The sequence below is a fragment of the Notechis scutatus genome, chromosome 5 (genome assembly GCF_049901735.1).
Source record: "Notechis scutatus isolate UNSWTSFEM ecotype Mainland chromosome 5, rNotScu1.2, whole genome shotgun sequence".
NCBI classification, from domain to species: Eukaryota; Metazoa; Chordata; class Lepidosauria; order Squamata; family Elapidae; genus Notechis; species Notechis scutatus.
The window spans coordinates 113,102,836-113,129,522 of record NC_142013.1 but is presented as its reverse complement, the minus strand read 5'-3'; the positions used below and the strand labels follow the sequence as shown (position 1 = coordinate 113,129,522).

The 26,687-nt window shown below is 44.3% G+C and overlaps 1 protein-coding gene across 2 annotated transcripts in view; it reads left to right on the top strand.

Moving 5' to 3' along the window:
- The window catches only part of VWA8 (von Willebrand factor A domain containing 8), a 126,891-nt gene that overhangs the window by 38,091 nt on the left and 62,113 nt on the right, over positions 1-26,687 (top strand). For both annotated transcript variants that reach the window (XM_087967577.1, XM_087967576.1), the window contains exons 15-25: positions 94-262; positions 452-529; positions 5,366-5,481; positions 7,894-8,000; positions 10,345-10,451; positions 14,376-14,447; positions 16,445-16,521; positions 17,550-17,625; positions 19,414-19,549; positions 21,572-21,691; positions 23,066-23,271. In XM_087967577.1, the coding sequence (XP_087823703.1) occupies positions 94-262; positions 452-529; positions 5,366-5,481; positions 7,894-8,000; positions 10,345-10,451; positions 14,376-14,447; positions 16,445-16,521; positions 17,550-17,625; positions 19,414-19,549; positions 21,572-21,691; positions 23,066-23,271 (1,264 nt within the window). The remainder of the gene's footprint in view (positions 1-93; positions 263-451; positions 530-5,365; positions 5,482-7,893; positions 8,001-10,344; positions 10,452-14,375; positions 14,448-16,444; positions 16,522-17,549; positions 17,626-19,413; positions 19,550-21,571; positions 21,692-23,065; positions 23,272-26,687) is intronic.

The window sequence follows — 26,687 nt, the reverse complement described above, 5'->3', positions numbered from 1 at the left end:
CCAACTCTGTTAATCTGCTGTAATCTCAGCTCTTTACGAGGCGAAACAGCTGAACTTGCGCTCTTTTCTTCTTTTTAAATCCTTTTCTCCCAGGGCTATTTTTCCCGTCCATCCCTCCTTCAGAGTGATAGCGCTGGCGGAACCTCCTTCTGTCGGAAGTACCACTCAGCAGTGGTTGGGCCCAGAGCTCTTAACGCTCTTCCTGTTCCATTATATGAAGCCGCTGAGCAAGAATGAAGAAATTAAAGTCATTAAAGAGATGGTGAGCGTTGTGTTCTATTTCACAGATTCTTTTTTTTCCTGGCAATAGTGACAACAATTACAAGTCTGAAATTTTTTAATTTATTTTTTTGGGCTGGTTTCAAATTTCCCACTCAGCCAGCGTAAATCTTCGGGCTCGAACGTAAGTCGTAAGTTGAGGCGTTCCGCTAAGTTGCATTCTTTCTCCCAGGCTCCGAATGTGGCCCGTGCCTCGGCCGAGAAGCTGCTGAAGTTAACCCACAAGCTTCGCGAGACCAACGATCCCACCGTGAGTTTCGAGCTTTCCGGGTTTTGATCCTTCCTCTTGCGTGTCCATCATCGAATCCCTAAAACCACACACACACACACACACACACACACATCATTGGCGAAGCCATCAATCATTTTGCAGGCTCTCAGGAAGCGATGTTAGGTTGAGCTCCTTCCTTAGAGGAGTTTTCTATTTAACACATTTTAAGATTTATGTATTTATAGAGACTTGCTGGCTCAATGGCTACGGGATGACCCAAAGGGGCATGGCACAAAGGCAACACAGTCAGATAAGCCAGAAGAGTTCCTTTAATAGCTCCAACTTTGCCACCAGTGTCCAGGTTGCCTTCGGCCTGGAGTAAAAACTCTCCCAGTCACAGCCTTTGATTGTAGAAAATTCAGTCCAAAACAAGGCGCACACAAACTGTAACTTAAACTCCAAACCAACCGAACTGAAGTAATTAGCTTGACGGGGCAGGAGCAGGAATTTCAAACTTGAAAGCCGGGCAAAACTCACACAGTTGGGAAGACGCCAGGAACACAGATAAGCCACGACAACACAGGATAAACTCACGTTTTCTCCCAGCAGACACTGCACTCAGCATGCATCTCTTTTAAACTTCCCTTCATTAGCCACACCTGGGAATGAGAGTTTAAAAGAAATCCATGCTGACTGTGGCAGCTGCTGGGGGAGCAAATGTGACTTTATCCTGGGTTGTCGTGGCTTATCTGTGTTCCTGGCTTCTTCCCAACCGTGTTGAGTTTTGCTGTGCCTTCACGCCTGGAATTCTTGCTCCTGCCCTGCCAAACTAATTACCTCATCTTGCCTTGATTGGACTTTAAGTTACAGTTTTTGTTGACCATGTTTTGGACTTGATTCTCTGCAGCCAAAGGCTGTTCCTGGGAGAGTTTTTCTCCAGCCAGAAGGTAACCAGGACATTGGGGGCAAAGTTGCAGCGAATAAAGCGACTCCTACTGATTATCTGACTGGGTTGCCTTTGTGCCATGCAATGTGGTCATCACCCCCTTGACTTTATTAGCTTTCACACAAACACTTTACCTTTGCTTTTTTTTTTTCATGAGTTGTTCTAAGAAAACAAAACCATCACAATCCTCTTCTTCTTCTTTTAATAACCCCATAATCCCCTGCGGGGTGGAGTCTGGGCAACTGAATGGAGCTGAGTGTTTACTGGCCGGATGCCCTTCCTGTTGCCAATGCGGAGTTATATTCGGCAGATATATTCTCAACGTGCCCAGAGTGAGAGGAAATAAATATCTGCCTCTACCTAGGATCGGACTCACAGCCTCCGGTTTATGAGGTGAAAGCTCCACCTCTAGGTCACCGCACCACTCTTGTTAAGAAAACAAAATAACGTTCGTGCAAACACGTCTTGCAAGATATCACGTCGTGGGTCACCTCAATACTGTGTTGTGTCTGAATTTGTTTCCAAGGAGCCAGTCCGAAACGGAGGCTGCCTTCGGGACAGTTTTCTTAAAATGGCCAATTGTCCACATTGAAATGAGTCACTTTTAGCCCTGGAGGAGATTCTTCTTAACAGATGAATAGTGACAAATCATCCACAGGAAGGGGAGGGAAATAAGATAAAAAATAGCTGGCTCATCGCTGCCAGTTAAACCTCGGGCCTTAGATACCTAGGGAAAAATATAGAAGAAAATCCAGTTGCTTTTTGGAAAAGCGCTTTTGGGACAATCATGACCTGGATGGTTGAGAAATCTCCATAAACACAGATTGGAGTTTAGGGGTGGCATGATATTGTGTTTCCCTGAACATGAGACCCTGTCGTATACATATATACATGTATGTATGCATGCATGTATGTATCTATGTATAAAGGCACCAGGTTTTATTTTCGGGGGGATGTCATCCAGGGGTGGGATTCAAATTCTTGAACAACCGGTTCTGTGGGCGTGGCTTAGTTGGTGGGCATGGCTTGGTGGTCATGTGACTGGCTGGGTGTGGTCAACTCAGCATCACTGACATCGAGGCACGCCTCTCCTCGCCTGGCCTCTCATGACTGTGGGGATGCTGCAACAGTCGTAAGTGTGAAAAACGGTCATAAGTCACTTTTTTCAGTGCCATTGTAACTTTGAATGGTCACTCCACACAATCAAAGTACCAGCAAAGGAGGAAAAAAACTCCAGGGAAGTTCCTGAGACAGGAAGTCTAGTCCTGCCAAGAATGTAATCAGGGTTAACGGAGAGGCAGTTTCTGTAAGCAACACCAGAATGTTTCCTTCCTGCCTTGCTTACAGGATTAGCCCTGTAATTTCTTCTAACAAACCGGTTCTCCGAACTGCTTAGAATGTTTACAACCGGTTCTAACGAATAGGTGCAAACCTGTAGAATCCCTCCCCTGATGTCATCCACTGTCTAACCTCACTTGTGCACATTATCCCAGGCCTCCTTTTCGCTGTCAGAAGCCTTGAGGAACTTCTTCTGCAGCCGGCAAGGCTTTCCTGAAGGCCTCTTCAGATGATAATGGAGCTCTGGATCGATCCTGAGCTTCGTTATCAGCTACAGAGGCCTTTAAAAAAGCCTGGCCAGCTGCAGAAGAAATGAGCCGACAAGGCAGGTGTTGGGGTGTGCGTGGCCTGGCTACAACTGTCCAAAGGTAAGTAGTAGGGCAGCTCCACCACCCTCCATCCCCACCCAAGCTTAATTTTTACCCGTCCACTCTGGAATGGGTGGGATCTTAATTAGGGCTTATTTTGGGGGATAGGGCTTATATTGGGTGCACGTGTAAAAATCAGACATGATATTTTTCCGATTAAAATCAAATTCGATTTTTGGGAATCGCCCGGCGATGCGAGGGAGCCGGGCGAGCGGCAGGCGGGCGGGCGAGCGGTGCGAGGGCGGGCGGGCGGTGCGAGCGGCAGGCGGGCGGGCGATTTCTTGGCGCGGTGGGGGGTCTCTTTGGCCGGCCCCATTTTTTTTTCAGAGGGAATATCATGCCTGAAAAATCAAGCTAGGCCTTACTTTCAGGGTAGGGCGTATTTTCAGGGAAACGGTATCCGACACAGCATTGCTATTTCATAGCAAAGTTTCCCATTAGGTTGATATTTGAAAGAAAAGGCAAAATTGCAGAGAAGTTGCTTTATGCCTTTTTAGTTCCCAGCATGGTCCATCTGTCTGGCAATGCTAGACAGATTTATAAGACATTAATCTCAGCAAGTTGGATTTCCCCTCGAAGATTTGAACATGCTGGGCCAATGCAAGCTTACTTACCCCTTCAGCTGTTAGAGCCACAGATGATGGCTTTGGTTCGTGTATTTTCTTTTAAATTCACTATTTTGCTTACCAAGGGGAGAAAAATCTCTCAGTTGCCCCAACAGTAACAAAGCACTGCATTCATTGCTGATTGGTTTTCTTCTATTCTTTATTTTTTTTCTCTCTCTCCAAATTGTCCTTTTTTTGTCAGTTTATAATATAAAACACAAAAGCACAAAAACAAATAATAGGAAAAATAGGGGAGGGGAAAGCAGAGGAAAAGAAAGGAAGAGGGAGGGGAAGGGAAGGGAAGGGGGAGGGAAGGGTTGGGAAAGGAAAGGAAGAGAGAAGGGAAAGGAAGTGAGAAAGGAAAGGGAAAGGAGGGGACGGGAGGGTTGGGAAAGGAAAGGAAAGGTAGAGAGAAGGGAAAAGAAAGGAAGAAGGGAAGGGAAGGAAAAAGGGAAGGGGAAGGGAGGGACGGTTGGGAAAGGAAAGGAAGAGAGAAAGGAAAGGCAGTGAGAAGGGAAAGGAGGGGACAGAAGGGAAGGAAAAGGGGAAAGGGAAGGGAGGGTTGGGAAAGAAAAGGAAGAGAAAAGGAAAGGAAAGCAAAGCAAAGGAAAGGAAGAGAGAAGGGAAGGGAAGGAAAAAGGGAAGGGGAAGGGAGGGTTGGGAAAGGAAAGGAAAGAAAAGAAAAGGAAGAGAAAAGGGAAAGGAAAGGAAAGGCAGTGAGAAGGGAAAGGAGGGGACAGAAGGGAAGGAAAAGGGGAAAGGGAAGGGAGGGTTGGGAAAGGAAAGGAAAGAAAAGAAAAGGAAGAGAAAAGGGAAAGGAAAGGAAAGGCAGGGAGAAGGGAAAGGAGGGGACAGAAGGGAAGGAAAAGGGGAAAGGGAAGGGAGGGTTGGGAAAGAAAAGGAAGAGAAAAGGGAAAGGAAAGGAAAGCAAAGGAAAGGAAGAGAGAAGGGAAGGGAAGGAAAAAGGGAAGGGGAAGGGAGGGTTGGGAAAGGAAAGGAAAGAAAAGAAAAGGAAGAGAAAAGGGAAAGGAAAGGAAAGGAAAGGAAGAGAGAAGGGAAGGGAAGGAAAAAGGGAAGGGGAAGGGAGGGTTGGGAAAGGAAAGGAAAAAAAATGAAGAGAAAAGGGAAAGGAAAGGAAAGGAAAGGAAGAGAGAAAGGAAGGGAAGGAAAAAGGGAAGGGGAAGGGAGGGTTGGGAAAGAAAAGGAAGAGAAAAGGGAAAGGAAAGGAAAGGAAAGGAAAGGAAGAGAGAAGGGAAGGGAAGGAAAAAGGGAAGGGGAAGGGAGGGTTGGGAAAGGAAAGGAAAGGAAAGGAAGAGAGGAGGGAAAGGAAAGGAAGAGGGAAGGGTAGGGAAGGAAAAAGGGAGGGGAGGGGAGGGAAGAGTTGGGAAAGGAAAGGATAAAGAAAGAAAAGGCAACTTTTAGTATAGCAGAATAAGATTGTAACATCTAACCTCAAGTTTTTACTTTTACAGAGTTTTTCCCCAGACCGGAAGGTAACTGGGACACTAGAGGCCAAATTGGAGCTAATAAAGGGACCTCTACTTATTATCTGGCTTGGTTGCCTTTGTGCCACGCCTCCGGTCATCACAGATAAATTAGTTTCATTTCTCATTAACAGGCACAATCTCTGGCCTCCTCCTTATCCACCCGCCAACTTTTGAGAATCTGTCGGCGTCTTTCTCACTACCCGGATGAAAGCCTCCACCATGCTATCCATAAAGCTTGTCTTTCTCGGTAGGTTTGGGTTTTTTGAAGATATATATCTCTATATTTGTGTAGGCATTTTTGTTTTATGTCATGTCTGGAGATCTGTTATTTCTCTCCTCCTTGTTTGAAAGAAGTGGATGAGAAAACTTTGATCAGTGTTATACGTTATGATTCTTGATTCTTAACGAATGTATCTTTTATTTTATGTACACTGAGAGCATTTGCACCAAGACAGATTCCTTGTGTGTCCAATCACACTTGGCCAATAAAGAATTCTATCCTATTCTATCATTGATTCACTGGGATCTCATCAATCCTCCAGGTGTTGGTTGTCCCAAAGGTGCTTTTTTCAGGAGGCAACTGGACTTTCTTCTTTTTTCTTTGAAGACATTTCGCTTCTCATCCAAGAAGCTTCTTCGGTTCTTCTTCAAAACTGAAGAAGCTTCTTGGGTGCGAAGCAAAACCTTTTCAAAGGAAAGGTCTATGGAGAGTCTCAATCATTCAGGTGATGGTTGTCCCAAAAATGCTTTTGCTCGAGAGGCAACTGGACTTTCTGGTTTTTCTTTTGAAGACGTTTCGCTTCTCATTCGAGAAGCTTCTTCGGTTCTGACTGAAGGGTGGAGGATGGAAGGATTGTTCAGAGTTTTGCAGCAATAATTCAGCACCAGAAAAATAAAACACGGAGGGCTGATGCTTCATTTAACATCTTTATAAACACAAATAAGTAGATTTTATAATACCAATTGTAGATTTACCCAACATGGAGCAAACTCAAACAGAAGCATGTTGCAAGCAACTTCAACAGACATGTTACAAGTGCAGAGCAGAACAGCAACAGCTTCAGCTCAGAAACAGACATCAGTTTCACTTTAGTTCAGCAGGCAAGCAAGTTAGTTTCATCTTCAATAGACAGACTCAGAGCTGCAGAGTTGCAGAGCTTAATACAGAGCCACGCCTAAGCTACTTCTAGTTTCAGTTTCCAAACAGTCCTCACTGGCTGACTTAGTTGCTATGCCTATTCATTGGCTGACCTTGTTACCAAGCTCTTCTTCCAGTTCATGAATATTACTCTGACAAAGATTTATATTCCTTGCAGTCATCTGGTTGTTTCTGAGAGTCGTTGAGGCCACTTGGAGGCTTAACTGTTCCATCTATCCAAGTGGCCTCAATGACTCTCAGAAGGAGCACGAATGACCAGAGGACTGTGAGGAATATAAATCCTTCCGTCCTCCACCCTTCAGTCAGAACGGAAGAAGCTTCTTGGATCAGAAGCGAAACATCTTCAAAACAAATTGCCTCTTGGGAAAAAAAAAAAAAGCACCTTTGGAACTAACCTCCAGGATGACTGCAAAATAGCCGACGCCAAATTGCCGGCATTGCAGGTACCTCCTTGACGATGGTAATCGAGCCCAAAATTTCTTGTCGCTAGGTGAGACCATTGTTCAGCGAGTTTGGCCCCGTTCTACGGCCTTGCTTGCCGTCGTTGTTCAGGGAATCCCGGCAGTTTGCGAAGTTCATAACATGGCCATTAAGTGAGTCGGGCTTCCCTGTTGACTTTGCTTGTCAGAACGTGACTCTGGGACACTGCAACCGACATAAGTACATGCCAGTGGCCAAGCACCTGTGTTTTGATCACGTGACCTCGGCGAGACCACAGTACTCAATCAGAGTGAAAAGTAGTCCCGAGTCCCTTTTGTCAATAGCGTTGTTAACTTCGAACGGTCGGTCACTAAACGAACTGTCGTAAGTCGAGGACTGCCTGTATTATCTGGGTGAGCAAGGGGAAACGGATTCAGGAGGCAGTAAGCTAAGAAAGGGCCCTTCATGCCCTGATAATATTGAGAGGTGAGAAGATTGCCATAGGACCGTGATGGCGAACCTATGGCATGCCTGCCACAGGCGGCACGCAGAGCCAGTTGTGCGGGCACGTGCGCCCCAGCCTGCACTGCGCATGTGCGTGGCTCCCAGCTGATTTTCGGCCCACTTGAGACTGTTTTCTCCCTCACGGAAGCTGGAGGGAAGCCTCTGCAGCCTCGGGAGGCTGAAAAATGGGCCTTCCGGAAATACCGGAAGTGCCAAAACGGGCCTATTTTTCGGCCTCCCGAGGCCTGCAGAGGTTTCCCTCGAGCCTCCGGGAGGGCAAAAACAGCCTCAAGCGGGCCCAAAAATCAGCCGGGAGGCGCACACGTGTGCAGTGCAGGTAAAGGGGCGGGATGGGGGCGTTGCGTGCATATGCACAGGAGGAGGGTGCATTGCATTGTGGGCACACGCTTTTGGCACACCACAACGAAAAGGTTCACCATCACTGCCATAGGATCTGGTCAGGATTTCATCACCTGTAAAAAGTCTGCAGAACAGAGGGTTGGTTGTTTTGTTTTTTGTTTGCTTCTCTCTGAAATAACCCCCCCCTTTTTTTTTTTTTTTCCTGGTGGCATCTAGGTTTTTACCCAATCTGGCCAAATCCGCCTTACATAAGAACCTGTTGGATGCCGAGATCGAATCCCGCCCTGCTGACATCCAGGAAACGGAGGGAAAAGACTTTAGCTGTAAGTTCTGGTTGTGTTTTTTCCTCTTCTTTTTAAAAACATTTTTTTTCCCCTGTTAAATCGTACGCGTACAAACTGGGCCCCAAACCCCGTCATTCTTCTAACTCTGGAATCTTGTTTCGTGCATTAACGTCCAAAAGGATCCGAGGTTCCCTGAAGAAGTTCCTTCAGAGGTGGCTGGATTTAGATCAAGTCGTTTGGATCTTGTCTTACGCTGACTTCTGCCTGTGTTATGTTGCATGAATCAGTTAGCTATGGTCTTATTTGATTGTTTGGAGACAGTTGGGTCCTTGGTGCTGTCTGAGCTTGGTGGTGGTTTTCTTGCGGACATTTCATGACCCAACTAGGTAACATCATCAATGCTAGAAGGGAGTTGGGTTTCTGGACAGACAGAGGAGGAGGAGGAAGAGGAGGAGGAGGAGGAGAACTGTGGGGTCCTTGGTGCTCTCTGAGCTTGGTTCTTTTCTTGCAAACATTTCATTACCCAACTAGTTAACGCTCTCAGTGCTTGAAGGGAGTTAGGTTTGCTCTCTGTTTATGGGTTGCACAAAAATACAGTAAATGAACTTCAAGAAATAACTGAAATATACAAGTGCTTTCTTTGTCAGTGCGGGGGTGATAGATAATTCTGTCTATCACATTTATTTAAGGTATTTACCTCCTAACTAGGGTGTGATAGATAATTCTATCACACCCTAGTTAGGAGGTAAATACCTTAAATAAATGAACTATTATGCCTAGTCTGATCATCTGTTAACGAGAAGCAGATTGCCAGAATCCGGTCTTTTTACCCATCATTTCATTGCAGCTTTTAATCACAAGCTAAAATGAGCTGATCTTTAACAGACATTTAATCGGGTTGCTTGTAAAATCTGCAACATCCGCTTTATGTTACAAAAACAACAGCGCTGTGATAATTACTTGGTCCTGTTTTTGCTTGTTCGTTTATCTTTGCTGCGTAGAAAATGTGTTAAAACAATTCAGGGTAAATGTTTTAGCAGGAGATCCTGTTGAACGGGAATATATACATTTTTAAAATAATCACCTATTCTGTTGTTTATAATACAGTATATGATGGTTACATTTTCTGAATTGTTCCACTGACGTACCATACAGGAGCTAATGATACATAATTTGCCTGTTCATCCAATTGGGAACAGTAACAGTACAGATTAATATTCATTGCTGATTTAAAAATACAAGAAGCTATTTTCTTATTAGAAATCCATATTAATGATTTAGTGTAAATAGTTGGTTGCTGTTTATGCTAATTTGTGTTCTCTATTTAGGGCTTCAGTATGCTTAACCAAAATATCTAGATTTTTCAAGATGGTGGTTTTTTTTTTCTGTATTTCTATGCACAGAAAGATTAAATAATATGCATCTTTTTTATATTTGCAATAAGTTCAAAGCAGTAAGTGATTAGACCCCTATGTTTGAGTAGAAACTTTTAAACCTTTGTTCTTTTCTACAGTGCAAATCTAGATCGGTTGTTTTGTGCACGTTTTATATTGCAACAAATGAATTTTTACATAATTGGCACTGTGAATTTTCGATGCCAAAGGGAACTAGCTGAAATGGTAGTTACAATGCTTACATGGCACGAAAAAAATATTTTAAGAGTATAACGATATTAGCTTCGTTTTTAAGAGTAGTGTGTATTTTGATTTGACCAGCTGCGTTTTTGCAGATTTCTATGGCAGGAAATTCCACAGCTGGGATTGCGAGGAAAGGAAATAATCTCGCAGCGCAAATCATGGTTACATCTTGCTTTTCTAAAAGGCCAGGGTTAGATAGACTAACAAACATCAAGCTAATCATCATCTCCATTTAACGAGTCTGGCAACTGAATGGAGCTAGCAGAGTGTTTTCATAGCCGGAGGCCCTTCCTGTTGCGAATGCGGAATTTTGTCCAGCAGATATATCAGAGGTCCCCAAACTTGGCAACTTTAAGACACAGCTGGCTGAGCAATTCTGGGAGTTGAAGTCCACAAGTCTTAAAGTTGCCAAGTTTGGAGACCTCTGAGATATATTCTCAGTGTGCCCAGAAAGAGAGAAATAATCTGCCTCTCCCTGGGATCGAACTCACAGCCTTCAGATTGTGAGGCGGGAGCTCCGCCTCTAGGCCATCGTACCCACTCCTGCAAACATCAAGCCGATATCTCGAAGCAAACATAGTGGACATCAAAATGCATGTATATCCAAGTAACATTTCAAAAGCAACTTTGAAGTCTTTCTCAAAGGACTTTCCAAAATTAAACATTTCAGTTGCATTTAGAATGGAAATAGTTGTGCCCCTGTGGGCATAAAATGATGGTGATCCTTGATTTGTGTGAACATCCAGGTGAAATCAAGTCCGGAGTCCTCAGGATTGGGAGTGTCCAAATTCCAGTTTATAATCCCTACGAGAGCATACAAGTGCCTGACGTTCTTTTCTATGAAAACCCTCAAGTAAGTATCGCTGGATCTCGTTCTGACCTAGGCTTCCTTAAGAAAGCATAAAACACAATTCTTAAGTCCCGGCAAAACCTCTTTTTTTATTTCCACGGCTGTGAATTATGTTCATTCACAGCCCGCCAGGCTTTGCAAACAGTCTTTCAGGGGAATGTTGATAAAACACCCACCTTATCGCACTTGGCCTGTTGTGGTTAGCCGGCAGCAGGTGCGGACGGCTGAGGAGAGCGAGGACTCAGATGAGGGGCCAGGACCATCAGGGAGTGGACTGCTGCCTTCAGAGATTGTGGGGGCTGGCAGCAGCGATGAGGAGGTTCCCGAGGAGCCTGTGCCAAGAGCGCGTGCACAAAGGATTGCTTGCAGGAAAGAGCAGCTGCAGCAGCACGGGCGACTTGGGAGTAAGGCTGCAAGGTAATGGCCCCTCCTTCAAGAAGATAAAAGCCAGCTGTGAAGCGAACGGTCTTTGCAGAAGGCAAAGACGTTTTGAAACTCCAGCCTCGTGGACATTCCAGTATGCTGTGTTTGTATTTGAAGATTCTTGCATTCCAAATTATTTCTTGTCTCTTATCTTTTGGCGGTCTGCACAGTTTGGCAAGGCTCGTGCTTATCACAGCTAATTGTTTTGTAAAAGCAATACAAGGTTTCTGTTCCTTTTGGATTGTGTTTGATTTGTTGGAAAAGGGTGTGGGGTCAGAACAGAGGCCAGAGAATGAATTGCCAAGCGCAGGGCAAGGCCAAACTTGAATTTTTCAAAGTCAAACAGAATTTTTCAAAGCTTGAACCAACAAGACGAACTTATTGCTTCCTGCAAGAGCTCACGTCTCTTGGATGTCCTATGGGAGGGGCCAATCATCTCCAAGATGTGGCCTTACTCCTGAGTCGACCCTGCTCTCTCAATTGTTCTTTTCTTCCGGCAGCCCTGTGCATGCGCAGGCTGGGAACCGGCTCCAGAAGCTCCCCCGCCTCACTGCTGTCTGAGTCTGAAGGCAGCTGATGACTGCCAGGCTGTTCTGGCCCCATCTCTGCCTCCGATGCAGAGCCCTCATCCGAGCCCTCTTCAGCCTCCAAGACCAGCCCAGGTTCCTCTCCAACCTCCTCACTACTGTCCGACTCTGTTGCCAGCTCCGTCAGCCGCCGGCGGGCCCACAACAGATCTCTTCTTTCAGACAGATGAAGACCATCTCTTGGCTGTCTTTTGAGGGTAGACTCTGGTTGAGGTCCAAAACGGGTGCAATTTGGCATTTTTGAGATCCCCAAAATAGCTATTAGGGTGGAAGCTTGCCTGTTGTGAAGGGTGCATCCTATAGGGATAGGATGTAAGATAGAAGGACCCTATCTTCAGTCTTCTCAAGAATAACCATACTCAGTTCCTTCACTCTCTCTTTATTGGACAGCTCTTTGTCCCCTCTACACTTCTCTCAGCCTGTTCTAGGTTGACCTCATCCTTCTTCTAGTATGGCATCCAGAAATGGACATTCGATCCATCAAGACAGAATAAAGGTTTCCCCATAATTGCGTGTTCTGACCCAGGCTTCGTCAAACGTACTTAAACACAAACTTGTTTTAAAAGCAAAAGCTATTTTATTGCAACTCTGGGAATTACTTTCATTCCCAGCCAGAACTAATTAAAGTTCCCCAAGATAAGCACATGCCTTTCAGTGCTGTGGAATGCTGCCAAAAACAGAAGTCTCCAATTATCACAGAAACCAATCGAAATACCAGAGAAAAAAAATGAACCAGAGCTTCAAGGAGGACTTGGAACTGATCAAACTACTTTGCTTCCTGCAAAGGTTTTGTCATCTTTGCCTGACTTTTATCCCTTATGGGAGGGGCAATCACCTCCCAGCCTTACTCCCGAGTCGCCCCTTTTGTCTCAGCTGCTCTCGCCTTCTAGCAGCTCTGCACACTGGGAAGAGGCTCCCCTTGTTTCTCTGCCTTGCTGCTGCCAGGCTCCAGAATCAGCACCCCAGTCCCAGATGGTCCTGGCCCCATCTCTGGATCGGATGCAGGACCCTCATCCGAATCCTCTCCAGACTCCCTGACTGGTCCCTGTTCTTCCTCACTGTCCGATTCCACTGCCATCTGCACCAGCTGCCGTCGAGCTAAACATTGCAAAACAGTTCTCCGTTGACCCAAGGGTGCTTTTTTCAAGAGGCAACTGGAATTTTCTTTGCTTTTCCTTGAAGGCATTTCGCTTCTCATCCAAGAAGCTTCTTCCATTCTGACTGAACGGTGGAGAATGGAAGGATTTATATTCCTTGCAGTCCTCTGGTCGTTAGCGCTCTTTCTGAGAGTCGTTGAGGCCACTTGGACAGATAACCAGATAAACTTCCAAGTGGCCTCAATGTCTCTCAGAGGGAAAATCCTAATGACCTGATGACGGCAAGGAATATAAATCCTTCCATTCTCCACCATTCCTGCAGAACTGAAGAAGCTTCTTTGGGCGAGAAGCGAAACCTCTTCAGGGAAAAATAAAGAAAGCCCAGTTGCTTCTTGAAAAAGCACCTTTGGGACAACCATGCCCTGGGAGACTGAGAACCTGAATAGGCAGCTCTTCATTGATTTAGTCAAACTGCACCAGCCTTTTCCGCAACGTATTAGGTTAGTGATTCAACTTTTATTTTATTTTTTTAACCGACTAAAATTAAATCCTAAGCTATTTTTACAAGCTAAATACAGCGGGGTAATCTCTATTCTCTACTTGTGCAGTGGATTTCTGGTTTTTTCCCAAATCAAGAAGTTAGCCTTTCTTTCTGTTGTGTGTCTTCAACTATATTTAGCTCAATTCTGGAACATATCCAAGAGCATCAGGGGGGCATTATTGCTGCCTTTTTAATCATTGTCTGTGAAGAATCTGGAAAGTGTCTTCTGTTTTAAATCCCAAAAAAGGGTATTGTGTTCTCGGGGTTCTGATGAGCCAATCTTGATTGGATTATGGCTGAGTAGAAATGAAACCTGAAATATCTGTGTGGTTTCAGACATCAGTCCTATAAGAATTCTGGAACAATTTTATGGAACGAGTAAGGTACATGGTGACACACACACACACACACACACCCATTTCTCCTAAACTCTTCATCATCTCCCAGTGCAGCATTACCTCTGGGTTGTCAACTCATAAAATATTTCTATGGTCTCTTTAGAGTTGCCAACAGAAAGGGAAAGAGGAGCAATGCAGCAGCTTGCAAAACTGAAACTGCATTCCATAAATGTTTTCAAAGATAGTAACTAGGTGACCGAAGTTTCTGCCATGCAAAATTCTCATGATTGATGATTCTTGGCGATGGATGTGTCCCATTGGAGAATATGAATTATGATACACCCAGGGGGTGAGGGGAAACCCGGGTCAAGGGTGACAATGAATGATGTGTCTCAGAGTTGGCTACACCCAGGTTTACTCCTAATAAATTGGCTACACGTATGTTTACTCCTAATAAATCTTCTTTAAGTTTTGGAAGTTCGGCTAGAGACTCATTATGTAAATGGGGGTAAGTGCCAGAGCCCTGACACTGGTCTGTTCACTCCCAAAGCACCACCTTTTCTCTCCCTTCCATTGAAGTCCCTACCCAGAATAGCAGAACCATAGTAACAATTCCAATAAACAATAATATTTGTATCTCAGGCTTGAAACGAAGGGTCTTTGGTGCTTTCTGAGTTTGGCGGTTTTCTTGCAGACGTTTCATTACCCAGCTAGCTAACATCATCCGTGCTAGTGATGGTGTTACCTAGTTGGATAATGAAACGTCTGCAAGCAACCCAGCTCAGGGAGCACACAGGACCTCTCGTAGTAGTGATTGTACAGAAAGATAAAATTTTTGTTTCTGCTGACTCAGAAGAATGATTACAGCATTCATAAGTGTTGTTTTGTTCCTCGCTTATTTCCTTTCCGATTTTAAAACGTGAGTCTCTTTTCTTTATTAGCATATGATGGTGATGGAAGATATGTTAAAAGATTTTTTGCTCGGAGAACATCTCCTTTTAGTTGGTAACCAGGTAAGAACGATCAAACTTTATCAAATCGGTTTTCTACATTTAAACATACAAAATTCTTTGTCCATATCAATTTCGCTAAAATGTAAATGCGATTTCCAAATAAATGTCAATAAATCTGGCTGCGGCCTTGCCCGAAATAATAAACGGTTTAAGCTTCCTGCTCATTGATGTTTCCCTGTTTCCCTGAAAATACGACCTACCCTGAAAGTAAGCCCTAGCTTGATTTTTACACGTGCGCCCAATATAAGCCCTACTCCCCCAAAATAAGCCCTAATTAAGATCCCTCCCATTCCAGAGTGGATGGGTAAAAATTAAGCTAGAGTGGGGATGAGAGAGGTTGGAACTTACCTTTGGACAGTTGTAGCCCGACCTTGCACACCCCGACACCTGCCTTGCCGGCCCATTTCTTCGGCCACTGGCAAGGCTGGCAAGGCTTTCCTCTGAAGGCCTCTGGAGCTGGTAAGAAAGCTCTGGATCGATCCTGAGGCTGCAGGGGCCTTCAGGAATGCCTTGCCAGCTGCAGAAGAAGAAGTTCCTGAAGGCCTCTGACAGCAAAAAGGAGGCCGGGGGTGACACACGCAAGTGAGGTTAGTCAGATAATGACATCCCCTGAAAATAAGAAGTGGTGATACATATGAGGAATTAGATAGCTCTGTGTGTGCGTTTTGTGTGTATGTGTATAAATAGTTATCTGGGAATTGTGTTTGGTTAATAAAACCTGGCTGATTTAAAATAAAACCTAGTTGCAGCTGTGATGGGATTTCATGCCAAAATAAATGCCTCCCTAGATATTTGACTATAGGTGGGTGGACATTAGGCAACTGATGGATTCTTTGCATGAAAAATATTCATAGACAATCTTCCCCTTTAATTTAAGAATACAAATAAGGCTGTTTGTTTGCAAGTTAACGTAGGTTTCAAGTTTATTTACAATGTGCACAGGTAGTCCTTGACTTACCACCTGTGATGACCTGGGGCGTGACAATAACCAAGTCACAAAAATAGAATAAAGTCCCTTTAATGCCTCCAACTTGGCCCCAATGTCCAATTATCCTCGGCTGGATATCAAACTCTTAAAGAAAACAGCTTACGGAGGGAGTAAATGCAGTCCGCACCCAAAGTAAAGTTAATTCGAAATAACCCAACACAAGCCACACTGAAGGAATTACTACGGTAGGCAAGGATGATTAATTGCAGACTTCTACCAGATAAGCAGCAACCACAGTTGGGAGGAAGCCAAAACATAGATAAGCTCTGACAAGAATAATGCACGCTTTGCTTCCAGCACTGGGCCATGCGCAGTTTGTCCTTTTAAACAGTCCTCCCAGCTGCAGCCCATGAAGGGGATCAGGGCCCATTCCTCCCCCGTAGACCACGCCACTCATGTTTCTCCCATATCCGCTCCTCCCTGTGTGTCCTAGGATGAAGAAGGGGTGGGCCTGGGTCTTCCTCTGAATGCCCAACCAGACTGTGCCCTTCCCCAGTTTCCTCCACAACCACAGGAGCCACACTCCCACTCCCTGTCAGCTGTTCCATCTCTCCCTCCGAGTCAGATTCCAACAGGGGCATGACACCACTGTTCATTTAGTGACAGTTCAAAGTGACGAAGGCACTGAAAAAAAAAGTGACTTCGCTTCACAACCATGTGATTCACTTAATGTCTGTGGCAAGAAAATGGGACAAAGTTGAGGGCTATCTGTAACGTAGCCACGAGGCGTTTTCAGCCGTTAACCCTGCAGAAAATCAATCTTCCCTTTTGATTTAAAAATACAATTGACGCTGTAATGTTTGCCAGAAGCCCCTTGATTTAATACTGGTTTTATGTGGGTTTTAGCCTGATTGTAATAACGTTGTATGTCTCTCCAATAATGTAGCCTGGTGTTTTAGTGCCAGAAACTCAGGGCTTTTCTCATTTTAGCTCCCGAATTTAGTAGGCTGTTCCTCCCTATCTTCACCCCTCAAATCATCCCTCATGGTGGTTGCCTTGTGGTTTGCAGGGCGTGGGGAAAAATAAAATTGTCGACAGATTCCTTCACCTGTTGAATCGACCCAGGGAATATTTGCAGCTGCACAGGTAAGGCCAGCTTTGGATGGTGGGATTCTTGCTGTCAACTTTTGGGGTTAGGCAAAAGGCTTTTTTTTTTAATTAAAAAAACAAACAAACATTTATTTACCTTTTATGTTTCTTAATTGCTCTCTCTGTCAGAGAGGGACTCTGGTTTCCCTTGAGATTCTGTATGAGTGTGTGTGCGCATACACACACACACACACACAAACACAAACACACACAATCTGAAGAGATTTTATATATCTGTCTGTCTGTCTGTCTGTCTATCTGTCTGTCTATCTCCCAATTCTATCTCTGTCTACCTCTTTTTATCTATCTGTCTATCTTATCTATCTCCCTATTCAATCTCCAATTCTACCTACCTATCTATCATCTATCTGTCTGTCTGTCATCTATCATCTATCTATTATCTATATCTATCTGTCTATCATCTATCATCTCGATCATTTATACCTATCATCTATCATCTATATCTATCTATCATCTATCTATCATCTGTCTGTCTATTTGTCTATCATCTATATCTAGCTATCATCTATTATCTATCTAGCTATCATCTACATCTATCATCTCTCTCTCCGTTTGTGTGTATGTGTGCCCAAAATTGGTCGTCATATTGGGCAGAACTCATTTAAACAACCGCTTAGCAATGGAAATTCTGGAAGAAAATCTCTACTGTGTTCATAAGTCGAGGACCACCTGCCTTCCAGATCTGCTTAACGCCCTTAGGTTTCTCCAATTGGAATCCAAATCCCCAGCTTGAATATTGTGGCTTTTTGTTGACATCTGCTACTCGCCTTTAGGTGGGTGACCTACAAAAATCAACTAAAAGGGAACTGAAACGTACTGCCTCCTTCTGTGAATTAGGGAGTAGAAAAATAGGACAGCGTGCTAGAAAATGCAGCTTCCCCCTCCCTCTCTCTTTACGCACACACACACACACACACACACACACACACACTTTCCACACAATGCACTGATAGCTGTCAGCCGGGGTCTTTGCGTAGAAACCTGTGCCTGTTTTCCTTCCCTAGGGACACCACCGTGCAGAGCCTGACGCTGCAGCCTTCGGTGAAAGAGGGCCTGATCGTGTATGAAGACTCCCCCCTCGTAAGTCTCCCCGGGTGGACCACAGCTTGTCCTTCCCCTCGGTGAACTCTGAGACACACACACACGCGCGCGCGCACACACACGGGACTTCGTGCTGTGGCCCTCGCGGAGTGGAGCACCTGATGAATTCCGGGCTCTCCTCACGTTTTAGGAAAACTGAGTCTTAAATACATTACATTATACGTTACAATACGTTTTTAGGTAGATGGTAGATAGATGGTAGGTAGGTAGGTAGGTAGATGGGCGGATGGATGGACGGATGAAGAGAGACATAACAAAAGATGGACAGCTGGATAGATAGGTAAGTAGATAGATAGACACAGACAGACAGACAGACAGATAGATAATGGGGGGGAGAGGGAGAGAGAGAGAGAAATAGACAGACAAGCAGACAGACAGACAGACAGACAGATAGATAGCGGAATATAGACAGAGAGATAGATACAGAGAGATACAGAGACAGAGAGATGGACAGACAGACATAGATAGAGATACAGACTGACTGACACACAGAGAGAGAAATAGATAGATACTGGTAGATAGAGGGAGTGATATGGGGGGGGAGAGATAGATAGACAGACAGACAGAAACTTAGATACTGGTAGATAGAGAGAGGGAGAGATTTAGAGAGAGAGAGAGAGAGAGCATGATACAGAGATAGACAGACAGAAATACATACAGACGGACAGACACAGACAGACAGACATGATATGATATGATATGATATGATATGATATGATATGATATGATATAGAGATAGACAGATAGATGGGTGTATGAATGGATAGACAGACAGACCCGATAGACCACACAGAAAGAAAGAAAGAAAGAAAGAAAGAAAGAAAGAAAGAAAGAAAGAAAGAAAGAAAGAAAGAAAGAAAGAAAGAAAGAAAGAAAGAAAGAAAGAAAGAAAGAAAGAAAGAAAGAAAGAAAGAAAGGTAGGTAGGTAGCTGGAGAAAGAAAGAAAGAAAGAAAGAAAGAAAGAAAGAAAGAAAGAAAGAAAGAAAGAAAGAAAGAAAGAAAGAAAGAAAGAAAGACAGAGGTAGATAGATAGATAGATAGATAGATAGATAGATAGATAGATAGATAGATAGATAGATAGATAGATAGATAGATAGATAGATAGATAGATATAGCAGACTGATGGATCAATGGATAGACAGACAGACCAGATAAATGATGGACAGAAGGACAGATGGATGGGTCAGATGAGATAAATGAGAGATGGATGGATGGATGGAAGATAGACAGGAAAACAGATGAATGAGAGTGAGAACGATTTATAGGTCTTGTTTACTTCTGATCCCCATCCATCAAACATTGGAAATAGAGATCGGATTTTTCTTTCTTCGTTGGAATGACCTGGGAATCTTCTCTGCTTTGCTGGCCTCGTCCACAATAATAAAAGAAGCCCTTGTATCAGAATGGGTACCTTGTTCGGGTATTTTCCCGTCATTGTAGTTGTTCTTTTAAAGTTGTAGCACGTTTCAGCAGAATCTCATCTGCCATCATCAGTCTTCTGTATAGTGTTCACATAGTGTTCATACAGAAACCTGATGATGGCAGATGAGATTCTGCTGAACGCTGCTACAACTTTAAAAGAACAACTACAATGACATGGGAAAATACCCAACAAAGCTGAATGCCATACATGTAAGTACCTGCGAAAACTTAAGAAAACACATACATACATACATAGATACATACATACATACATACATACATACATACATATATATATATTCATTCTGTAAACGTTTTGTCTCGTTCCACATCATCCCTTCCTAGGTGAAAGCCGTCAAAAAAGGGCACATCCTGATGATTGATGAGGCAGACAAGGCGCCCACCAACGTTACCTGCATCCTGAAAACTTTGGTGGAGAGCGGAGAAATGATTCTGTCAGATGGGAGACGCATTGTTTCGAGTAAGCGGCCCCAGAGAGAAAGCATCACCGGCTTTATTGTAGACGAATAAATCAAGAGCTGTTTATAACATATGCACGAGGGGGTGTAATTTTTTTTTCAGAGAAATGGAGGGGATTAGTTATTAATTTATACTAATCGATAGATATAGACAGACAGTAGATAGGTAGGTAGGTAGGTAGGTAAATAGATAGATAGATAGATAGATAGATAGATAGATAGATAGATAGATAGATAGATAGATAGATAGATAGAGATAGAGATAGAGAGAGAGATAGATAGAGAGATAGAGAGATAGAGAAATAGAGAAATAGAGAGATAGATAAGACCACTCACACATCATCACAAAATCTCCAGAACCATAAAGACTACCATCTTGAAATTTGGCCCATATGTCCCTCTTGGCTTCTAGGGGCTCACTAAGAAAGGATTTTTCTAAATGACCATCAGAGCATTAGAATTTCCTATATTATTATTATTATTAACACGCTCTGATGCTAAGGAGTTCTACTCCCCCTCCCCACCTGAAAAGAAATATCTTCCAAATGCAAAGCACAAGCAGAGGAGTTTCAGTTTCACAGCAGCACCAAGCAGCTTTAATACAAAACAGTTGAGCTAAGCTACACCCAGGCTCCTTGCTGTCTCCTTGCTCACACAGCAAATACTGTTTCAGTTTCCAAACAGCCCTCCATTCTCTCACACACTGACAGGACGCTAGCCAGATGAATACCAATGGATGCTGGTAGGCAGAGGCAGAATTTTTTCCCCTTATTTTTCCTCCCCAAAAACTAAGCCCGACCACATAGTTCCGTAGGGAACTATGCTAGTTTTAAATATACAGTACATCATGGAAAATGCAACAATTTTGGTTTTTTGTTTAAAGAATACAAACAAGAGTTCAACAGGCACATTAGCAGCTTTCTCGCTCTAGAATAAGCCCAGAGAGATCTGTTGTTTTCCTGCCTTTCATTTAACACTGTTATAATCAGGGACAGATATTCACACCTGTCATTTGTATAATCTTTAGCATAAATCATGCAAAAAAAAATTAATCAGACCTTACACCTGCGGGAAAAATGCTAGGATATGATGCAAAACCAAAAAAAATCTCTAAAATATCCTGGCCTCCCCTACTTCCAATCCAGATCTAGTTCCTTTTATCTTTATTCTGGACTTATAACTAAAAATATAAATAGCTACTGGCTGTATGTTTAAAATAGCATACACTGTGGCCCCAAGTTCCTAAAGTAATATGTAATTTGGCCTGCTAGTTTGCCCTTTGATCTGAATAGCACCTGAACAAATAAGAATGTTATATTCTTTTAACTGTTACTATTAAACTATCTTTAAGAATTCAAATAAAACAGTTGAATTTATAGCAGTTTAATAGATTTATAGTTTATGGAGACTGATTGCTATGTTGCTATACGGAGCCCGTACCTGTTATCTCTTTGCTATCTTTTGATTATTATTATTTTTAGATATTTCATGACCCAACTAGGGAACATTATCAGTGCCAGAAGGGAGTGGGGTTTGGGACTCTGATCTCTGAAAAAATAAAATGGTTACTGGAACTGGGCAAGGCTAGTCTAGGGAAGAGAAGGACCAAGGGAGACAGGATATCAGTCTTCCAGTATTTGAGGGGCTGCCACAGAGAGGAGGAAGGGGTCAAGCTATTTTCCAAAGCACCTGAAGGCCAGACAAGGAATAATGGATGGAAGCTGAACAAGGAGAGATTCAACCTGGAAATAAGGAGAAACTTTCTGACAGTGAGAACAATCAACCCATGGAACAGAAGTTGCCTTCAGAAGTTGTGGGAGCTTCATCCCTTGAAGCTTTCAGGAAGAGATTGGATTGCCATCTGTCAGAAATGGTATAGGGTGTCCCGCTTGGGTGGGGGGTTGGACTGGATGACCTACAAGGTCCCTTCCAACTCTGATTACCTGTTATCTGATAAGCATGTCATTTTTCTCTCTGGAATAAAGTCAGAACGAAAATGCTAATTCTGTTTGTTTAACTTCCAGATCCTACCGCCGCCGATGGGAGAAAAAATGTCATAGTAATTCATCCGGATTTTAGGATGATTGTTTTAGCAAACAGGCCAGGATTCCCTTTCTTGGGGAATGACTTTTTTGGAACCCTTGGTAAGTCAGGCACTGTGTAAAAGCTTCTATTTTATGGTCCTATCTGTGGGGGGGAAATGCTACTTTTGTTTCATGAGTCTTGACTGCAGGAAGAAAAAGAAAACTCCAAGGAAGCTACTAATTTAGGTGTATTAAAATCATTTCTTTATTTTAGACTCCTTTGCTGTTTGGAAAAAGAAATATGTATTTTGGGCCATGCATAATTTTCCTAGAAAAATGTTCCCCCCCACCCCAAAAAAAAAAAAGAATGTAAATTAGTGGTGGTTTGTTCTCCGAACTTGTTTAGTTTCCAATTGTTTTGTCACCAGGAACTTTGGTTGATTGTCCTGTTTATTATGTGGTATAATTACATTATTATCATTATTGTATTATGATTATGTGGTGAGTTGGTCACGCCATGTGATGTGGTCACACCAGCTGGATACGTGACCGCATTGTTCTGACCGAAGCTTCCCAAGATCATGAAGCCGACTCCTCGTCCTGATAAAACCCCTTTTATTTAGGTTAAAATGGATTCCTCTCCAGCAAAGTCCTGGCCAACAGTCTTTAAAGAGATTTCACAACTACAGACCTTGATTAGGCTTGGAGAGCTGCCAGGCCGATATCTTCCAAACGCCACGCTGTAGCAGCAATTACTTGGCAAGAAGTCAGGAACAGATCTTTACCCTAATGAATTGAACTAATTGTCTCCTGCAAACACCACTCCCTTTTCACTCCTCTTTATTCCCTGTGGGAGGGGCCATTCACCGTCCACCTGTGGCTTTACTCCTGAGTCGACCCTTGTTCCTTAGCTGTTCCCTTCTCCTGGCAGCTCTGTGCATGCGCACACTGGGAACAGGCTCCAGCTGTTCTTCTTTCTCACTGATGTCTGACTCCAAAGGCAGCTGATAACTGTCGGACAGCTCCATCTCTGCCTCCGACGCAGAACCCTCGTCAAAGCCTTCCCCAGACTCCAGGACTGGCCCATGTTCTTCCCCATTATCCACAACATACATAAGACCTATCAAACCAAAGAAAACTGAAACAGGACACTTCAACCAGGTAATTGATGATGTTACCTACCCTGGTGATGAAACGTTCAGAAACTAAACAACAAGCTGAGAGAACAAATCAACAACAACCTCTACCATCCGAGCTACAAATCTTTCTTTCTTAAGAACGCAAGTCAAAAACAAGCTCCATTTTGAAGGAGCTAGGAGTAGCTTAGTCAGCAAGCTAAGCTTAAACCTGTTGTGCTTTCTTCAAAAATTTAAAATATCTCGCAGCACCCCTGTAAGTTCCCTGTGGATCACAGGTTTTCTCCTTTATTATGTGCGGCAAATGAATGATCATATTGGATGCCTTTTCCTCCTTTCTTGTTCCTGCTTATTCCAGGAGATATATTTAGCTGTCACGCTGTTGATAACCCTAAACCAAACTCAGAACTGGCAATGCTTCGACAGTACGGACCTGATGTTTCTGACTTGGTTCTCCAGAAACTGGTAGCTGCTTTTGGAGAGCTGCGAAGTTTGGCTGACCAAGGAATCATAAATTATCCTTACTCGACTCGAGAAGTAGTGAACCTTGTCAAGCATTTACAGGTACCGTAGGACTGTTTCTAATCCTGGACAATTCACTAATAATTGAAGGCATTATCTTTAAAGACTACCTTAACATTGAACAGAATAACAGAGTGGGAAGGGATTTTGGAGATCATCTAGTCCAACCCCCTGCTCAGGTAGGAAGCCCTATACTGTTTCAAACAAACGGTTGTCCAGTCTCCTCTTAGAAAACCTCCATTATTGGAGCAATTCACAATTTCTGGAGGCAAGTTGTTCCACCAATTAATTGGTCTCCCTGACAGGAAATGTCTCCTTAATTCCAGGTTGCTTCTTTCCTTTCCATCACTTTCCATCTGTTGCTTCCTGTCCTACCTTCAGGGGCTTTGGAGCAGGGGTCGCCAACCTTTTGGACCTCAGGGACCACCAAACTCATCATTTTAAATCCTGTGGACCAGAGTCCCTGGGAAAATCCCCCCAAAAAAGTCTGCAGGAAAATTCCCCACCCCATTTTCTTACCAATCAATCGTTCTTTATTTGGGATCGCAGGATACCGTCTCCAGCTCCGTTCTCAGGGGGAGAGAGAGAGAGAGAAAGACTTTTGGCTTCATGCAAGGAAAGCAGCAGAAGCAGCAGAAGTCTTTCTTTCTCTGCCCCAAACTCTGCCAGAAATGAGTCTTTGTGAGACTTGTTGCGCCGACGCAGCCTCTTGGACCAGGATGCCTTTCAGGGCCCCCTCACTACTTTGTGTTGTTCACAATGCAAGCAATGCAGGCCTTGTGTTCCCATGGGCCATGTGGGCGGCGCAGCCTTGTATTCTTGCGCAGCCTGGATTAATTGTTTTGGGGGTGACATTTCTCTGCAGACCACCAGGGGAGACAGGAGAGCAGCCTTCCAATATTTGAGGGGCTGCCCCAGAGAGGAGGAAGGAGTCAAGCTATTTTCCAAAGCACCTGAAGGCCAGTCAAGGTATAATGGATGGAAACTGAACAAGGAGAGATTCTACCTAGAAATAAGGAGAAACTTTCTGACAGGGAGAACCATCAACCCATGGAACAGAAGTTGCCTTCGGAAGTTGTGGGAGCTTCATCCCTGGTGGCTTTCAAGAAGAGACTGGACTGCCCTCTGTCAGAAATTGTGTAGGGTCTACTGCTTGGGCAAGGGGGTTGGACTAGATGACCTACAAAGTCGCTTCCAATCCTATTATTCTAACTCAAATAGTTAAAAAAAAAAAAGATCCTGGAATGCTTGTTTGTGCCAGAGAACCGTCATTATTCCACAAGCTGGTCGTTGAACCGTTCCATAAATGAATCTAGAAATGACGGAAGGAACGGACATAATTATGGCAGAAAGCAAGAGGCAATCTTAATTCACCCACTCGGTTTCTGCTTTGAATTCAGGTTTCTGGTTTGCTTGGCCTCTGGGGTTTCCAAGAGACCTGGATCAGGGGAATGGCTACATTTATTCAGATTTTCTTCAACCAGTAGCAGGGAGAAACAGGAGTAATTTGTTTAGGGCAATGGTCACCAACCACTGGTGGTCTGCGATAATATTTTGGTGGTCCGCAGAGAAATGTCACCCCCAAAGCAATTAATCCAGGCTGTGCAGGAATACCAGGCTTGCGTCGCTTGCATTGTGAACAACACGTAGTGAGGGTAGGGAGATAAGGGGGGAGGGGGCCATGACCCCCCACTGGCCTGGCCACTGGGCTGCTTCTTTCTGTTTCTTTCTTCTGCTTTTGGCTGCACGCAAGGAAAGCAGCCAAAGTCTTTCTTTCTCTCCCCCAAACTCTGCCAGAAAGGAGTCTTGGGGACTCTGCAAGTCCTCCTGCTCCAAAAGGCTGCACCGGCAAAGACTCATTTCTGGCGGAGTTTGGGGGAGAGAAAAAACGACTTCTGCTGCTTCTGCTGTTTTCCTTGCATGAAGCCAAAAGTCTCTCTCTCTCTCTGTCTCTCCCACTGAGAACAGAGCTGAAGCTGGTATCCTGCAATCCCAAATAAAGAACAATTGATCGGTAGGAAAACGGGGTGGGGGATTTTCCGGCAGACTTTTGGGGGGGATTTTCCCAGGGTCTCTGGTCCGCGGGATTTAAAATTATGGGTTTGGCGGTCCCTGAGGTCCAAAAGGTTGGCGACCTCTGGTTTAGGGCACACAGGCATCCCCCTCCCCTGTCCAGCAGGTAATGGGAACCAGTTGGGATGAAAGGAAGGAGGGAAGTGATAACAATCTCACAGCTTGAAGACGGAGGAAGGAAATTAAGCCATACACAATGTCTGTTTCTATTATTGTGTGGCTCTGCTAAGCCTTCTGCCGTGAAATCAGGTTTGGTTTTATACAAACGTAAGTCTGTTTTGAGTTAGAAGGTGTTTATACTGCTGGCAGGCAAAAGTCAAGCTTCAGGATGTGCATATTCGCAGCATGATTTATTTAGTTTATCGCCTGGCTGCTCTGGATCTTCCCTTTCAGTTCACAGCCGAATGAAGTTATTTTGCATCATTGGCACGTCTGAAAAGCAAGGAAGAAAATGTGCCTCGGAAAAACAAACGGGACATCCCGTGGTCAGGAGACTCTATAGATGACCTCCAGCTAACCTTTTCCTCCTTTAGTAGCTCTCTCCATTCACATAATATACTGTAATATAGTTCCCACCGCTTTGCTGTTGTTAGTTGCAAAGTCATGTCCGACCCATCGCAACCCCATAGACAATGATCCTCCGGGCCTTCCTGTCCTCCGCCATCTTCTGGAGTCCATTGAAGCTCACGCCGACTGCTTCAGGGACTCCATCCAGCCCCCTCCTCCTCTGCCATTCCCCTCATCTTCTTCTACTCCCCTCCATCATTCCCAGCATTAGGCTCTTCTCCAGGGAGTCCTTCCTCCTCACTAGGTTTCACGAGTCTGCGCTTTTCTCTTCTTTATCCTCTCAGCTGGTGTTTGGAAAGCTGTGCGCGCTCACCAAAAACGGTAGGGAAACTGGTAGAATCCCACCACGGGTCTAAAGGCTTGAAAAATACGTTTCTGAGTATGGCAATCCAGGGAGAGCATAGTGAACACCTAGATCAGTGATGGCAAACCTTTTTGTGGTGGTGTGCCAAAAGCGAGCGCGTGCGCCGGCACCCACAATGCAATGCACCACCGCCACCATCCCGTTTTTCAGCCCATTTGAGGCCTTTTTCGGAAGGAAGCTGAGGGAAGCCTCAACAGCCTTTGGAGGCTGAAAAACGGGCCCATTTTTCGGCCTCCGAATGCTGGAAGTGACGAAACCGGAATTGCCTGAAGTGATGAAACGGGCCCGTTTTTCGGCCTGCAAAGGCTGCAGAGGCTTCCCTCCAGCCTCTGGGAGGCCGAAAAAGGCCTCAAACAGGCCTCAAACCAGCTGGGAGGCGCATGCCATAGGTTCCTCATCACGGACCTAGATTGTTATTTCTTTGTGTAACGGAACCAGCTTTCAAGTCGCCCTT